Source organism: Dasypus novemcinctus, chromosome 8 (genome assembly GCF_030445035.2).
Source record: "Dasypus novemcinctus isolate mDasNov1 chromosome 8, mDasNov1.1.hap2, whole genome shotgun sequence".
Taxonomy (NCBI): Eukaryota; Metazoa; Chordata; class Mammalia; order Cingulata; family Dasypodidae; genus Dasypus; species Dasypus novemcinctus.
In genome coordinates this window covers 127,337,510-127,354,713 of record NC_080680.1, presented here as the reverse complement: position 1 = coordinate 127,354,713, position 17,204 = coordinate 127,337,510, and the positions used below count along the sequence as shown (strand labels likewise).

General features: G+C 70.0%; 1 protein-coding gene across 1 annotated transcript in view; it reads left to right on the top strand.

Moving 5' to 3' along the window:
- KCNT1 (potassium sodium-activated channel subfamily T member 1) overlaps window positions 1-16,201 on the top strand; it is a 96,730-nt gene extending 80,529 nt beyond the window's left edge. The window contains exons 3-14 of the mRNA XM_058301385.2: window positions 1-105; window positions 1,017-1,088; window positions 2,725-2,859; window positions 2,979-3,090; window positions 7,294-7,395; window positions 7,598-7,681; window positions 7,753-7,881; window positions 8,068-8,088; window positions 9,779-10,094; window positions 11,337-11,399; window positions 14,386-14,470; window positions 15,119-16,201. Coding sequence (XP_058157368.1) covers window positions 1-105; window positions 1,017-1,088; window positions 2,725-2,859; window positions 2,979-3,090; window positions 7,294-7,395; window positions 7,598-7,681; window positions 7,753-7,881; window positions 8,068-8,088; window positions 9,779-10,094; window positions 11,337-11,399; window positions 14,386-14,470; window positions 15,119-15,233 — 1,339 coding nt within the window. The 3' untranslated portion in view covers window positions 15,234-16,201. The remainder of the gene's footprint in view (window positions 106-1,016; window positions 1,089-2,724; window positions 2,860-2,978; window positions 3,091-7,293; window positions 7,396-7,597; window positions 7,682-7,752; window positions 7,882-8,067; window positions 8,089-9,778; window positions 10,095-11,336; window positions 11,400-14,385; window positions 14,471-15,118) is intronic.
- Window positions 16,202-17,204: the final 1,003 nt, after the last annotated feature.

Here is a 17,204-nt window from a genome sequence, read left to right as displayed (position 1 = left end):
TGCGGAGACGGCCGGCAACGGGCTGTACAACTTCATCGTGCCGCTGCGCGCCTACTACCGCTCCCGCCGGGAGCTCAACCCCATCGTGCTGCTGCTGGACAACAAGTGAGCAGGGCCGCACGGCGGGGCTGCAGGGCGGGGGCTGCAGGGCTGGGGGGCCGCACGGCAGGGGCTGCAGGGCTGGGGGGCCGCACGGCGGGGCTGCAGGGCGGGGGCTGCCACAGCAGGGCTGCAGGGCTGGGGGGGCCGCACGGCAGGGGGGCTGCAGGGCTGGGGGGCTGCACAGCAGGGCTGCAGGGCTGGGGGGTGCACAGCAGGGCTGCAGGGCTGGGGGGGCCGCACGGCAGGGGCTGCAGGGCTGGGGGGCTGCACGGTGGGGGGGCTGCAGGGCTGGGGGCTGCACAGCAGGGGCTGCAGGGCTGGGGGGGCCGCACGGCGGGGCTGCAGGGCTGGGGGGGCCGCACGGCAGGGGGCTGCAGGGCTGGGGGGCTGCACGGTGGGGCTGCAGGGCGGGGGCTGCAGGGCTGGGGGGTGCACGGCAGGGGCTGCAGGGCTGGGGGGTGCACGGCAGGGGCTGCAGGGCTGGGGGGTCCACACGGCAGGGGGCTGCAGGGCTGCACAGTGAGGGGCTGCAGGGCTGGGGGGTGCACAGCAGGGCTGCAGGGCTGGGGGGTGCACGGCAGGAGACTGCATGGCTTCATGGTCCACACGGCAGGGGGGCTATGGCTGGGTGGGGTCAGCTGGGCAGAGGGTCTGCAGGCCATTGGCATCTGGGTCACACAGGCCCGTTCTCGTCCCTCCACTCGGGGCCTACTCGGGGTGCTGGTCCAGGGTCCCGAGCGGCCAACCAAGCTGGGTGGGGACCAAGCTGGGTGGGGTGGCCCTCCCTGCTCCCCAGGGGTCCCTCTCCCGGGTGCCTCCCTGGGGCTCCACCCGGCCCTGGCCTCTGGGGGAGGGAGGACCCCGCTCCCGGGCCCTGGGGTCTGCGTGCCGGCCCCAGCACCGCCGCCCCGCAGGCCGGACCACCACTTCCTGGAGGCCATCTGCTGCTTCCCGATGGTGTACTACATGGAGGGCTCCGTGGACAAGTGAGCGCCCCGGCCCCCCGCAGAGCGGCACCCACACCCACCCTTTCCCCTCCGGAGAAGCCAGTTGGTGCGAGGGGTGGGAGGGGGCAGGGCAGGACGTGGCCCCAGGCCACACGGGGCCCCGCCCGCCATCCCTGCCACCCCCTCCCCAGTGCTGGGTGCTCCCCGGGGCAGCTGGCTCTGGGACCTGGGCCCCCATGCTGCTCCCCAGCCCCCCTGCTCACATGACTGCCCCCACAGTCCCCCCACAGCCCCCGTGCCCATGTGACTGCCCTGCAGCCCCCCCATGGCCCGCCACAGCTCCCCCCCAGCCTGGACAGCCCCCACGCCTCCCTCATGCCCCCCCAGCCTAGACAGCTCCCCCACAGCCCCCCCCCATGTGACTGCCCCGCAGCACCCCCACGGCCACCCCACAGCCCCCACGCCCATGTGACTGCCCCCCAATACCCCCATGCCCCCCCTTAGCCCCCATACCCACATGACTGCCTCACAACACCCCCAGCCAGGACAGCCCCCCCACGGCCTCCCCAGCCTGGATGGACCCCCTACAGCTAACCCCCCAGCCTGGACAGCCCCCCACACCCCCCCCAGCCTAGATAGCCCCCCATGCCCCCCACGGCCCCGTAGCCTGGACGGTTCCCCCATGCCCCCCCCGGCCCCCAGCCTGGACAGCGCCCCCGGCACCCCCATGCCCCCTACAGGCCCCAGTCTGGACAGCCCCCCATGCCCCCCCAGACCCCCAGCCTGGACGGCCCCCCAGCCTGGACGGCCCCCCCATGCCCCCCACGGCCCCCAGCCTGGACAGCCCCCCATCTCCCCCGGCCCCCCCATGCCCCCCGGCCTCCCAGCCTGGACAGCGCCCCCGGCACCCCCATGCCCCCTACAGGCCCCCAGTCTGGACAGCCCCCCATGCCCCCCCAGACCCCCAGCCTGGACGGCCCCCCAGCCTGGACGGCCCCCCCATGCCCCCCACGGCCCCCAGCCTGGACAGCCCCCCATCTCCCCCGGCCCCCCCATGCCCCCGGCCCCCCAGCCTGGACAGCCCCCCATGCCCCCACGCCCCCGGCCCCCAGCCTGGACGGCCCCCCACGCCCCCCCCAGCCCCCCAGCCTGGACGGCCCCCCATCCCCCTGGCCCTCCCATGCCCCCAGCCCCCCAGCCTGGACGGCCCCCCATGCCCCACGCCCCGGCCCCCAGCCTGGACAGCCCCCCATGCCCCCCCCAGCCCCCCAGCCTGGACGGCCCCCCACCCCCCATGGCCCCATGCCCCCGGCCCCCAGCCTGGACAGCCCCCCATCTTCCCCGGCCCCCCCATGCCCCCGGCCCCCAGCCTGGACGGCCCCCCATCCCCCCCTGGCCCCCCCATGCCCCTGGCCCCCAGCCTGGACAGCCCCCCATGCCCCCGCGCCCGGCCCCCAGCCTGGACAGCCCCCCATGCCCCCGGCCCCCAGCCTGGACAGCCCCCCATGCCCCGGCCCCCAGCCTGGATGGCCCCCCACGCCCCCGGCCCCCAGCCTGGACAGCCCCCATGCCCCCGGCCCCCAGCCTGGACGGCCCCCCATGCCCCCCGGCCCCCAGCCTGGACAGCCCCCCATGCCCCCGGCCCCCAGCCTGACAGCCCCCCACGCCCCCCCAGCCTAGACAGCCTGCTCCAGTGCGGCATCATCTACGCCGACAACCTGGTGGTGGTGGACAAGGAGAGCACCATGAGCGCCGAGGAGGACTACATGGCCGACGCCAAGACCATCGTCAACGTGCAGACCATGTTCCGGTGAGTTCCGCGGCGCTGCCGGGCACGGCCGCGGGGCCAGGGCTCCGTCTCCCGTCTGTCCCTCGGGGCCTCCGCCCCGACCCCCTGCCGTGGCGCCCACCCGAGCCCCCGCCCCGCAGGCTCTTCCCCAGCCTCAGCATCACCACGGAGCTCACGCACCCTTCCAACATGCGCTTCATGCAGTTCCGCGCCAAGGACAGCTACTCCCTGGCGCTCTCCAAGCTGGAGAAGGTGAGCGGCCCCCGGGCCCGCGCGCGCCCCCACCCTGCCACCCCACCCTGCCACCCCCACCCCTGCAGCCGGGAGGGGTGGAGAAGGGCCGAGAGGCCTGCGGGGGAGGAGCCGGCTCGCACGGAGGGGCCGCTGGGGGCAGCCGCGGCGCCCGGCCTCGTCCCGCGCAGGGCGCCCCAGAGGCAGTCGGGGGGGCAGCCCGCTCAGGGCTCCTGATCGGGGAGCCTGGCGGCCGTGGAGCCCCCTCCCGCCATCGCCCCTGCAGGCCCGGCTGCCTGTGGTGGGTGGTCAGCTCGCCCTCCGGGGCCGGCCAGGGGGCCTCCAAGCAGATGCCGCTGCTGGGCTCGACTGTGACGCGGCACGCGGAACCACAGCCGGCCGCTCCCGGACGCCCCGGGCCGCGCCCAGCCTGGCACGCGCCCTGTGACAGCCAGCCTGCGGGGGCCGCGGGCGCCACTGCCCGCTTTTTAACTTTCTATTCTTCAGTACTTTCCAACTTACAGGACAGTTGCAAAAACAATCCAAACCCATACGGAGAACCCCAACATATCCCCACAGCCTCCCAAGTTCCCAGAGCCACTAGCTTCTAAGATTTTGTCACTTTTGCACACCATTTCATCTGTCCATCTAGCTGTCCACCCACCCCTTCCGTCCCTCCATGCGTTTTCTCAGTCTCCACGAGAGGCTGGTGTACAGCGTGCTTGCCAGTGCTCAGTACCACGTGCATTTCCTGTGTTCTCGAACAGAACTAAAACTTCCTAAAGCTTCGCTCCATGCTCCGGTTTTCCAGGACATCCCAGTGTGTCCCTTTGGGCCTTTTCTCCTCTGTTACTGATCAGATGAGGAGCTCAGGGCGGGCAGCTGGTGGCAGAGCTGGGAGGCTCTCTGCTGCTGGCTGGCCCTCGGGCCACTGTGCAGGGAGACCAGCCATCCGGGCCAAGGAGTGGGCCTGGCCCCAGCTCCCCGCCGCGCCCTCTGCTTATGCCAAACGGCAACACTGCTTGTCCACATCGCGGGGCCATACCCACGTGTTAGAACGAGTGCAGGAGTCAGGCTGCCCGGAGCGAGACCACGGAGCCGGCGCATCGGCCACGGCGGACACTGCCTGTGCTGTCAGGAGCTGCCTGGGCCAGAGCGGGCCTCTGCTCACATTCCGGCCAGCCCTGGGCTCACCGGCCTGAGCTGAAATTCTTCCCTGTGAGCCGCAGCCCCCCGGCGGCCGACCCCGTGGGACCCTGGGGAAGCCCCCTGAGCTGCCGCTCCGTCCAGCAGAAGGGACAGGTGCGAGGCGCAGTGGCAGCCCATGCCAGCGACAGAGGAACCTGGACCAGGAAGGGAAGCGGGCCCACTTGGCATGAACCAGGAGCCCGGGGGGTCCTCAGAGCCCAGCGTCCGCAGGAGAAGGGGGCGGGAGCCCGCGTCCTGGAGGAGGCCGAGAGAAGCTCCTGCTCAGGACACGCGGCCTCCAGGCCTTGCGTTCGGGCGTGCGGGGGCAGCCCATGGGGGCTCTGTCCTGCCCCCAGGAGAGAGCGCCGACCTGCGCGCCCGCTCCCACCCGGCCGCTGGACCGGCCCAGCCCAGGCCCCCCACAGAGATCCCCCAACGGCCCGGTCCACGGGCAGCCAGGCCCGGGAGGCGGCCGCATCCTTGTCTGCCCACGGTCTGGGGCCAGGCGTGACCCGGGACCCCCAGGTCTCTGCCAGGAGCGCCCAGGGCCCCGCCGCAGGCGCGTGGACTGCAGGTGACTGTGCGTAGCCTCACGTGGGTCTTGAGCACGGCTGGTTCTCACCCAAGTGGACACGCCTACACCAACGCGCATTCTCCTTCAAGGAGTGCTGCAAGTGAGGAGAAGACAGTGTTGTAAAGGTGGCCACAGGCGCCGCGCCCAGCTCCTCCCGCCCGAGCCCAGGAGACGGGGACAGGAAAGCGCGGGAGGTCAGATGCGGATTGTGCCCATGCGGGGCGTGCCATCCTGGTTCATTCGTCTTAGTTACGTTGCACAGAAGAAGTCAAAGTAGAAGGAAATTGAAGTTACTTCTGAAATCCGGGTAAACGCGCCTGACCCAGAGATGGGCGCTCTGACACTTTTAAAAGACACAAAAAAGAGAAGGTAGTTGTAAAAGAATGCACCAGTTTTCAGAACGATGGCAGGGCGGGGTCGGCCCCCCACCGCCCAGCCCTCGGCCGCAGTCTCTCTTCACGTTTGCAGCACTTGCAGCGTCTCCTGCGAGCGGGAACCCGGTCAGCGGCTCAGCCCCATCAGGGGTCTCTCCACTGGCCTGATACCGGGATGCCCCCCGTGCGGTGGTCTCTGGGGCAGCTCACCACGCACTCCCGACTTCTCTCAGCTGTTCTTTTTCTTTTTCTTTTCTTTTTTCCTTTCCTTTCCTTTCCTCTCCCTTTCCTCTCCCTTTCCTCTCCCTTTCCTCTCCCTTTCCTCTCCCTTTCCCCCTTTCCCTGCTCTCTCAGTTCATTTGCAGTGTGTTCTGTGTCCACTTGCCTTCTTAGCAGCACCAGCAATCTGTGTCTCTTTTTGTTGCGTCATCTTGCTGCGTCATCTTGCTGCGTCAGCTCTCCATGTGTGTGGCACCACTCCTGGGCAGGCTGCACTTTTTTTTTTCACGCAGGGCAGCTCTTCTTGTGGGTGCACTCCTTGCACGTCAAGCTCCCCTACGTGGGGGACACCCCTGCATGGCATGGCGCTCCTTGCGTGCATCAGCTCTGTGCATGGGCCAGCTCCACATGGGTCAGGAGGCTCTGGGTTTGAACCCTGGACCCTCCATATGGTAGACGGACGCTCTGTCAGTTGAGCCACGTCCGCTTCCCTCCCGGCTGCTCTAAACCAGAAGACCCACGTGGCTCGGCTCCAAGCCCTCAGGCCCCAGTGGACCCCATAACTTGAGGGGCCCAAAGCAAGACAAAACTGCAGGGCCGTCCGTGTCCAAAAGGAGGAAGAAAAAGTGCCGTTCCCGGTCCCGGGGTGCAGGACGCCGCCTCTGCCAGCTCTCGCCTGCGCTCTGCGCTGGCTTTGTAACGTTCTAGTAAAGGAAACTAGCATCAGCCATACGCGCTGGAGTTTCACTACTCCTCTTCCTAACGTGTAAGGCCAGTTTTGAATGCAAAGGAAGAGCCTTTACCCAGCAGGCGGGACCCCGACATCATGCGGTTAGGGTCCGACGCGTGTAGCTCAGCTGGGGGTGCACGGCACAGAGCATGCAGTACCTTCGTGTTGTCTCGACGCTGCGCAGCCTCCCTGTGCTGGCTTCCGTGGGTCAGCGGTGAGCAAGGAGGCCTCGGGGGACGGCCGGCTGCCCTCGCCCCCTCTCCTTCCCAGCACCACTGGCAGCGAAGGACATTCGGGAACAGATGGGGTAGCACGAGGAGGGACTGACGGACAGCCCCTGGAGCGCCATGCGTCTGGCGCAGGTTCTGTTCCTGTGGAAAGAGCTCCAGCTGTGGGCGCCGTGCCAGCGTAGACACGCCCGCTCGCCTTCTACTCGCTTTGTCTTCACTGACCCCCACAGGGGGTGGTGGGGACAGCGAACTGCTCATCCCCGGAGCCCATGAATATGTCCCAAGGGGTAGCCTGCACATGGAGGTCAGGACCCGGCGGAGCCCGAGGTCGTCACCAGGGGCCCTAATTGGAGGCGGGGAAAACGCTGTGACGGCATGGGCAGCCGTTTTGAAGGCGCTCGAGGGGCTGGACAGGCCATGCAGGCCCTCCGGTCTCCGGACCTCACTGCCAGGGGCGCGCTCCATGGGAGCCGCGGCGGACACTGATGCCCAGATGTGCGTGCGCCTGGGCGCCGGGGACCCCATAGCCAGAGAGCGGCGAGGGGCACGCGGTGCGCGCCTGTCCACTGCCCACGCGCGCGCCCCCCGTCCCTTCAGGCTCCACTGGGAGAGCGCCCAAGACGGCCGGGGGTTCAGAGCCTGCGGCCCGGCGCGCCCCAGGACCCCAACTCGCGCCGCGCGGCCCCCCGCGCCCCCTTTCTCCCAGAATCGGGGCGCTCGGTCTCCGGGGGCACGTGGGACCAGGCCGGGCGGTCGGCCGTCTGCAGCGCGCGCCCACACCTGTTGCCCACGCGCACGTGCACTTTCTGCGGGCACACGCGGCGCCCGTGCGTGCTCACTTGCCCACACGCACACCCTGCCTGCGCCTGCGCGCGCACGGCCGGCCCCCTGAGCGCCCCTTCCCCGCAGCGGGAGCGCGAGAACGGCTCGAACCTGGCCTTCATGTTCCGCCTGCCCTTCGCCGCCGGCCGCGTCTTCAGCATCAGCATGTTGGACACGCTGCTCTACCAGGTCAGCGGGCGCCGGGCCCCCCCACCCCCCCAACCCCCACCCGGCCCCGGGCCTGCGGCTGGCCGTCCCCTCGGCCCAAGGAGGCCCCGGCGGCAGAAAGGCCTTCCCAGCGCCCCGGGGGCCGGGCTCGGGCCTGGCCAGCGGGGGCCGCGTGTGGGGACCGCGGGGCTGGCCCCCCCTGACTGGCCCGTCGTCTGGCCAGTCCTTCGTGAAGGACTACATGATCACCATCACCAGGCTGCTCCTGGGGCTGGACACCACGCCGGGCTCCGGCTACCTCTGCGCCGTAAGTGCCCGCGCCGGGCCCCGGGGCCGCCCCGCGCCGCGCCGCGCGCCCTCTCACCGCACCCCTTGCAGATGAAGATCTCGGAGGACGACCTGTGGATCCGCACCTACGGCCGCCTCTTCCAGAAGCTGTGCTCCTCCACCGCCGAGGTCCCCATCGGCATCTACCGCACCGAGAGCCACGTCTTCTCCGTCCCGGAGGTGCGCGCCGGCGGGCAGGGGCAGTGGGTCCTCGGGCCGCGTCCTCCAGTGGCCCGTGTGCTGCCGCCGGGGGTGGCTGTGACCACCGTGGGGGCCAGGGAGGACCCTGCAGCCCGGCCTAGAGCGGCTCAGGGAGCGATGGGCGGGGGGCTACGCAGACCCCAAGGGCGCCTCTTTCCTTTCCAGCCCCACGAGCTCAGAGCCCAGGTGAGGCCACCCCCGGGCTCCTTCCAGTGCAAAGGGCAGCGGCCCTGAGGAAGCCCAGCCGACCGCTGCCCCCAGCGGCTTGGGGCCCCCACCCCACCTGGCGCTGAGGCCAGGGCAGGGGGCAAGTCACAGGGGCAGGTGCAGATGGGGAAACTGAGGCCCAAGGGGCAGGGAATCACCCGCACATTTGGAACTTCCAGACACCAGCGCACACTGCCACCACCCACCCCTCCTGGGCACCCCCGGCCCCACAGCCCTGGGGCTGCTGCTCTCCCCCCAGCCTGCCCCCCCACACACACCCCACAGCCCAGGTCTCTAGGCCAGGGCCCTGTAGCTCACAGAGGACACTGCACAGGGGGTACCCCGCATCAGCCCCCCATGCCACACACCCCTGGGTGCTCCCCAGCTGGCCAGCATTCTCCTGGCCCCCCACCGAGGTCCCAAAGATGCTGGTGAGAGAGGAAGTTAGCCCATTCTGCACGTGGGGAAACTGAGGTACAGAGATGGGGCAGCTCTTCCCAGACCGGATGGGACCCCAGTCATCCCCTCCCTCAGAAACCAGGGCCCTGATGGGTCAAGGAGCTACCCTTGGCCACCCAGCTAGCTGGGACCCCGGACCTCGGCACTCACAGGGCCAGGCCGCCAGGCGGGGCCAGGGTGCAGGAGGAAAGCTGGCAGGGGAGGGGCTCAGGCGCCCTGGGCTCTCGGGTCTCCCAATGTGGGGCTCAGGACCGCCCCCACCTCACCCTGAGCCATCCCTGTGCGCCCTGCACCCATCGCCCTTCCAGGCTCCGCCCCTCTCGAGTCCCACCCTCACGCCCAGCCTGTGCCCACCGCCACACCCTGCTCCTTCCCAGGCCCCGCCCCCACCCTTACGCCCCACCCCTCCCCGGCCCCGCCTCCCTGTCCACCCAGGCCCCGCCCACCCTTACACCCCTCCCAGGCCCCGCCCCCACCCTTACGCCCCACCCCTCCCCGGCCCCGCCTCCCTGTCCACCCAGGCCCCGCCCCACCCTTACACCCCTCCCAGGCCCCGCCTCACCCCTCCCCGGCCCCGCTCCACCCAGGCCCCGCCCCACCCTTACACCCCTCCCAGGCCCCGCCCCATCTCCCCCAAGCCCCACCCCTCCCCGGCCCCGCCTCCCTGTCCACCCAGGCCCCGCCCCGCCCTTACACCCCTCCCAGGCCCCGCCCCACCCCTCCCCGGCCCCACCTCCCTGTCCACCCAGGCCCCGCCCTACCCTTACACCCCTCCCAGGCCCCGCCCCATCTCCCCCAAGCCCCACCCCTCCCCGGCCCCGCCTCCCTGTCCACCCAGGCCCCGCCCCACCCTTACACCCCTCTCAGGCCCCGCCCCCACCCTTACGCCCCACCCCTCCCCGGGCCCGCCTCCCTGTCCACCCAGGCCCCGCCCCACCCTTACACCCCTCCCAGGCCCCGCCCCCACCCTTACGCCCCACCCCTCCCGGCCCCGCCTCCCTGTCCACCCAGGCCCCGCCCCACCCTTACACCCCTCCCAGGCCCCGCCCCATCTCCCCCAAGCCCCACCTATCACTCGCACGCCCTGCCCCTCCGGGCCCCGCCTCCCCACCTCCCGGCCCGCCCTCGCCCTTCCAGGCCCCGCCCCTGCCCTCAGGCCCCGCCTCCTGACCACCCAGGCCCTGCCCTCACGCCCCGCCTCCCCGGCCAGTCCCAGGTCTCGGTGACCGTGGAGGACCTGGAGGACACGCGGGAGGCCCGGGGGTCCTGGGGCGCGCGCGCAGGGGCCGGCGGCGGAGCGCAGGGCAGGCCTGCGGGCGGCGACCCCGCGGAGCACCCGCTGCTGCGGCGCAAGAGCCTGCAGTGGGCGCGGAGGCTGAGCCGCAGGGGCGCCAAGGCCCCGGGCAAGGCGGCGGCCGAGTGGAGCCAGCAGCGCCTCAGCCTGTCGCGGCGCTCCGAGCGGCAGGAGCTGTCCGAGCTGGTCAAGAACCGCATGAAGCACCTGGGGCTGCCCACCACGGGCTACGGTGAGCCGCTCCCCCTCCGCCGTCCGTCTGCCGCCGTCTGCCCTCCGTCCACCCAGCCGGGCGGGAGCGGCCGAGGGGCAGCCAGGGGCCCGGGGAACTGGTCCTGCGTCCCTAGGGAGGCGCTCAGCTCCCCGGCGCCTCGGCCTCAGTTTCCCCACCTGTGAAACAGGACGGAGCTGGCGGCGCCCGCGCGGTGGGTGGCCGCGGCCTTGCTTGGCAGTGAGTCCGGCTCCGCCGTGGCGCTAGAGGCTGCCCTGCAGGGGCCAGCTCCAGCCAGGACCGAGTTCTCACGAGGCGCCCCTGCAGTGCGCCGCACCGTGGCCGGGTCCCCCGAGCCCTGGCCGCCTACCGCCCCTGGGCAGCGCCGGGGTTGGGGGGCCTCTTCTGGGACATTCCTGGGCAAGTGCCCGGCTCCAGAAGCTTCTGCATCTGAGTCTTTGGGGTACAGTCACCCCATTTCCACAGCTTCCAGGTTGCCCCCAGGCAGTCGTCTCCGTCCTCAGACCCGTGCAGCCCCGTCCTTGTCACTGGCTGTGACCTTGACCCAGGGCCGTGGCTGACACGGAGGAGCGAGCCCATCTCCTCCCTCTCTCTGGAGACGCTGCCTCTGTTGATACGGCCTAAGCGGCCCACGCACCCCACGTCCCTGCGCCAATGCCCTGCTGTGCCTGCCCCGCCAGCTGGCTCTGCTCCCACGGGTGCCCCCCGCCCTGCTTCCCTGCACGCTGGCGCTGGACCAGCGGCCCTTGAGGCCCCCTGAGAGGTCAGCCGGCTGTGCACCCTGGGCTGTGCTGACCAGTGGGGGAGCCACTCGGCTGATGGGCCTGGGGCGCCCCTGAGGTGCCGGGAAGGGGGTGAGCCCAGAGACGCAGTGGCCAGGGTTTGGGGACAGGGTGGCCGTGAGCGCCACCCCCAGCTCCGTGGACACAGCCTGCTGGCTTATTTGAGCCCCGTCCTCCTCAAGGTGGGCAGCTGGCTCTGCGGCTCAGGAGGGGACGTTGCCGCCCGCTGTCCCGCCCAGCCCCGGGGCAGACCCGCTTCGTGCCCCCTCGGCCACTGCAACCGGCCGCCCCCGAGCTCAGCCGAGAAGGAAGCAGCCTCCTGTCCGCACTGCGTCACCCGAGGCCTGGCACCACCCGCTGTGCCCGGGGCGCCCGGCCCTCCGCTGCCCGCTGCGCCGCCCGCTGCTTGCTGACCTCTCTCTCTCTCTCTCTGTCTGTGCCTTTTCCCGTGTGTTCTTAGAGGACGTAGCAAACTTAACAGCCAGTGATGTCATGAACCGGGTAAACCTGGGATATTTGCAAGGTAATTCTGCTCCGGGGAGGCCGCGCATGCTCCGGCCACCCTCCCCTGGCGCCGGCCCGGCCCGCCCCGGCAGGCACGCAGGAGACGAGAGGCCCAGGCTCCGCCAGGGTCCCCTCCCTGCGGCAGGGCCCAGGCCATTCGGCTCAGGGACCGTCCCCGGCCAGGGCCCCCTGCCTGCCCCCCGAAGGCCGTAGCTCGTGCGGGCGCCTTCCACAGCCCCTGAGAAGAAGCGCCCTAGTGGGCGGCGGCTCATCCTGGCCCCCAGTTGGGCCCCCGTGTCCGAACCCTGAGGCCCCCAGCTCCGGGCGAGAGCAGGTGGACGGTCCCTGCCAGGGTGCAGACGTGGCTCCCCGTGAGGCCTGGGCGCGCGGACACCTGGGGGTGCCTGCCGGGGCCGGGAGGGGCGGGCGGCCCTCGGAGCCTGTCTGGCCAGGTGGCCAGTGGACGTCAGGCCTGAGTGGGCTTTGCGGGCGGCTTTGTCCTCCACTGGGACGAGGCCCGTCCTGGCCCCGAGTCTCCTCGGGGTGCTCAGGGCTGGCCGGGCAGCCCCTGCCCTGCCCCGGGCCCTCGGCCTGGCACCAGCCTTCTGGGCGGGCTCCTGGCAGCCTCGGGGGCGCTCGGAGGCTTCAGGCAGGGGCGATGCAGGTCCTGGCGGGGCCTCTGGGCCCAGGGTGGGACCATGGGGTCAGCAGTGGGTACCGGGGGGCACAGAGACTGCTTCCCGGCCGGGGACCCCGAGTCTCCTGGCTCCTGGACCCTGGAGGCGAACGCCAGCTGCCCTGCCTGCCTTTCTGTACTTGGCTCTGCGCTGACGCTTGTGGCACTGCCAGGCCATGGGGCACCAGGCCAGCATGGGCCCAGGTGCCACCCAGGGGGTGCCTCGAGGGCTCCCCTACCACCTCATCCGGCTGTGCCCCTGCGCCCCGCTGCCCCCGCCACCCCCACCGAGGCCTGCACCTCGTGCCTCCACGGCCTCCAGCGGGCACTGCTAGCACCAGCTGTGCCACCCAGCACCAAGGGGCGTGCGCCTCTCCAGCACCCCGACACGACAGGAAGGACAGGACACAACGTCCACAGACCAGCCCCTGGCCGGACAGACAGGGCGAGGGACCCTGTTCAGAGGGGACGTGGCGGCTGCACCCCACATTCACAGTCTGAGCCAGCGCCGAGCCGGGGCCGCTCTCGTCCCCCTCCCCGTCGAGGGAGGGGAGGACGCTGTCGTGCGGGTGGAGGGTCTGGTGGGCCCACGTGGAGGGCATGGACGGAGTGGGAGCGTGGCCGGCACCCGCCTTCTCCTGAGCAGGCTGAGGCCAGGCTGGGCGCTTGCTTCTCCGCCATCATCAGGGCTGGGTCTCGTGGCAGTGCCCACCCGCCCCTCGGGCCCACGCGGCTCCAGGCAGCCCAGCGCCCCAAAAGCCCACAGCAGGCCCGCTCGGGCTGCTGCAAGCTCCTCTAGTTCCAGAACACACCCCGGCCCACCTGGCAGTGGACACAGAGGCAGGGGGCGGGAAGGGGCTTCAGAGGCCAGCAGCCCCTGTGGCCCCCAGACTCCAGCTCGTCACCCCGTGGCCCTTGCTGAAGTTTGTGCCTGGCGTGGGATCCCCGTGAGCCCGCTCCGCTGCATTCTGCTGTCGCCGCGCCTCCGTGCCGCCCCCGCCCCAAAATGCAGGGCCCTCGGGGGTTCCCCGCATCGTCCCCTGTCCAGTGGCTCCAGCCTGGGCCGGAGGGACTGAGGGTTGGGGGAGCACAAGAATGGCCCCCGCTTCTCGGCTGCGGCTCGGAGCTGGCTGAGCATGACCCGGGCCGAGGTGGCCCCTGCCAGGGGTCCCCTCCACCCCCAGAAGCCTGTGAGGCTCGCGCCGGCTCCGCATCCTGCTGCCGTGGGAACCCTACATCCCACTCAGAATAATAAGCCCCCTCCCTGGACCAGCCAACCAGCGACTTCTCAGCGTCGCGGGGTTTTTTCCTTCCTCCTGAGGGGAGGGGACGGAGCAGAGGGGAGACGGGGACGCCGCGGGGGCAGCGGGGTCCCTGATGCTCCCTGTCCTTGGAATCCTGGAGCATCAGATGGGTAAACTGAGGCAGGGGCTGCTCCCCCCACCAGGGTCGCCTGCTGGCCGAGCACAGCGGCCAGGTGTTTCTGCAGCACTCAGGCTCTTGTCTCCTCCCTCTGCCCCCCACATCCCCCAAGAGCCACGGGCCCCGCACAGGATGGGGCCCCACCTGAGAGGGCGCGAGCTCGCGGGGGCTCCAGGCTGGTGGGCACGAGGAGGGTTGGGGAACAGGGGACCTGAGTCCAAAGCCAGGGCTTGAGCCAGGGGTGGGTGGCCTTCCTGGGTCCCCAGGGACTGGAGGGGGTGGTGAGGACAAGTCCGCACAGTCTCAGGGAGGCCAGGGGCAGGTGTATGCAGGTGCACACAGGTGTGGGGTGTCCAGGTGTGCACAGGTGTGGGGGTGTCTAGTATATGCAGATGCGCACAGGTGTGTGGGGGTGTCTGGGTGTGTACAATTGTGTGTGGGGTTTCCAGGTGTATGCAGGTGTGCACAGGTGTATGGGGGTGTCCAGGTGTGTGGGGGTTTCCAGGTGTATGCAACTGTGAAGGTGCCCAGGTATGGAGAGGTGTGCAGGTGCAGGGGGTGGTGCTGGCGCCCCTGCCTGGGGCTGCCCACGTCCGTGTCTGCGCAGTGCCACCCGGGCTGGCTGCTCGGGCTGAGCAGGCCGGGACATGGGTGGGAGCCAGCTGTCCCTCGTGGCTGACCCCTGCCCCGTGCAGGGTGGGGCCAGGACAGGGGTCCATCCCCCCGCAGGTGGAGTGAGGCGGGCAGGGGTTGGCTTGGCTGAGGGGCAGGTGAGGGGCTCAGGCAGAACGGCCAGACGGGGCTGGGAAGGTCGTGCAGCTCGGCCCGGACCCCCGCTCCGTGGGCGCCCGAGTCTGCAGCCGAGGCGGGGCGGGGCTGGTGGTGACCCGGGGGCTGTCTCCCGCAGACGAGATGAGCGACCACCAGAACACGCTGTCCTACGTGCTGGTCAACCCCCCACCCGACACGCGGCTGGAGCCCAACGACATCGTGTGAGCGCCCGCCCCGCCCCGCCGCCACTGCACCCCAAAACCTCCGCCCCGCCACCGCCCTCGCCCTGCCCCACTGCTCCCCAAAGCCCCACCCCGCCACCCCCCACCGCCCCAAAGCCCCCACCCCGCCCCGGCCCACCGCCCCCACCAACCCAAAGCCCCCACCACCCTCGCCCTGCCCACTGCACCCCAAAGCCCCCACCCCGACCCTACCCACCCCCACCGCCCAAAGCCACCGACCCGACCCAACCCGCCTCACCTCTCACCGCCCTGCCGCCCCAAAGCCCCCGCCCTGCCACCGCCCTCGCCCTGCCCCACTGCTCCCCAAAGACCCACCCCGCCCTGCCGCCCCGCCCCGCCAGCCCCCACTGTCCCAAAGCCCCCACCCAACTGGCCCTCACTCCCACCACCCCACCAGCCCCCGCCCCCACCCCACTGGCCCCCGCCACCCCAATGACCCCCCACTGTCCCTCTGCCCCCAAAGCCCCCCACAGCCCCCCACCCCCACCACCCCAATGGCCCTCAGTCCCCACTGCCCCTCACTCACCGGGCAGTCCTTGGCCCTGCCTGGGGCACCCCCCGGGACCCCCAGCAGCCGGCAGGGCCCGCGGCTCAGGCGCTGGGCAGCACCAGGTGCTTCCCCTGCAGGTACCTGATCCGCTCCGACCCCCTGGCCCATGTGGCCGGCGGCTCCCAGAAGAGCAGCTGCAGCCGCAAGCTGGCGTCCTGCGACCCCGAGACGCGCGACGAGACGCAGCTCTGAGCCCGCGGGGCGCCCCCGGGGGTGCGGGGCCTGGCCGGACTGTCGCTTGCCCTCCCAGCCGCCCAGGCCTGGCTGCCAGGGGGACCCCTCCCCGCCCTGGCGAGGGGCGAGGCCCGGCCCTGAGCCACCCAAGAGCACTTTTTAACCTGTTTTTACAAATCCACGCAGCTGTACCGCAACTCGTGACCCCCAGCTGAGACGAAGGGGGTGGCGGTGCCCACGGCCGCTGTGCCGTGCAGGGCGCAGGGCGCCGGGGCGGGCGAGGAAGCTGGACGTGGCAGTGAGCGTTTCCGAGACGCTGGCACCTCGTGGCGCAGCACGGCATGTCCAGACGCCCCAGGCCCGGCCCCCACTGCGCCGCCTTTGGGGAGCTGAGAGGACTTCCCTCTTAGCCAGGGGAGAGGCGATCGGGGCGCCGGGCGCCGCACGTCTTCCCAGGAGCCCGCCTCGGTTTCCCTGTTACTGGTTTATACTGGTTTTACGTGGCAGTGCCGGAACCTTCTACAAGCCGATGTGTCCGGGATGTGTGCGAACTGACGAGCCGCCGCACTCCCAGGAAAGAGCTGCTGGATGGGCCTGCCCTGGGGCGTGGGTCTCCCCGCTCCCCACCGCGCCCCCCCTCCAGCCTGCCAGGGGCCCTCCCGCCCAGGAAGAAGTGCCCAAGCAGCCCGCCGCGGGGGTCCTGGGGGGACACCGCCGTGGACGGACGTGGCTGGGCTGGGGGAGCCCCAAGGGCTGTCGGGGCAGTGGGCGGTGGCGACGTGGGCTGCAGGCGGGGGGCAGTGGCTTCCAGTCCGCGCAGATGTCCACGGAGAGCCAGGGCTGGCCGCAGCCTTCACTCCCGCAGCGCGGGGGCTGTTCAGGGGGGCACCCCGGCACCCCCTCGGCCCTCAGTGCGAGGGCGCGGCCGGCTGGAGCCAAGTGTCATGGATGTGCCTCAATAAAGCTGCATGTGCGTCCAGAGCCCGGCCTGGCTCAGCCTCCGCGTCCTTCCTCTCCCGGCTGCAGTGGGGGTCCCCTCTCTGTTGCCCCTCGCTGGCCTGCCCAGTGGTGGAGGTGAGGAGCCCCGAGGGTGGAGGCAAGAAGCCTGAGGGAGGAGGCAAGTAGCCTGAGGGAGGAGGCAAAAAGCCTGAGGGGGGAGGTGAGAATAGTGAGGGGGGAGGCAGGAAGCCTGAGGGGAGAGGCGGGAAATCTGAGGGGGGAGGCGGGAAGCCTGAGGGGGGAGGCGGGAAGCCTGAGGGGGGAGGCGGGAAGCCTGAGGGGGGAGGCAGCCATGCCTGCATCCTGCAGCCTAACGAGGGTCATGACATACACGGGCCATTAAGAGAAGACAGGAAGGAGCCACAGAGATTTAAGAACAAGCACGGGGACGTCTCGCTGCTAGAATGGACTAGCGTTTTTTACAAGCATTGAGTGGACTTTTTCAAATATACAAAATTAGTGAGAAACCTTGTGTCTTGTTCTTAATTGATCTCAGAGTTAACTTTCAAAATAATAGCAACGAGGTATTGGGTGAAGGCAGCGGGTGGCTCAGCGACACGTGGCGGCACCTGCAGGCGGCTTAGATTGGCTGTGAACACACAGCGCAAACTCCAGGCAGGGTTCTGAACCTTTTCTGTTCCACCTACGTCTTTGCCAGTCAGGTCCACGCTATACTGTGTATTATTTGATAAACATGTCACATCAGCACCAAGACAGCCCCACAAGAATAATGCTTTTCTGAATCTCAATTCAAGCTCACCCCTTGTTAAGAATTCCTGCTCTTGGGCAACCACAAGACATCTTTTTATAAGAAGTATAATTCATGTGCTAAAGGAGAAGAAAATGGTATCATAAAATGCTCAGTTAGAATCAGAAAAGGCAGAAAAACAGGGAATGATAAAAACAAAGAACTGGTGCAATTAACAATCAAAAATATGGTAGGTGATATTCCAACTATATCAACAATCACTTTAAATGTAAATGGCCTAA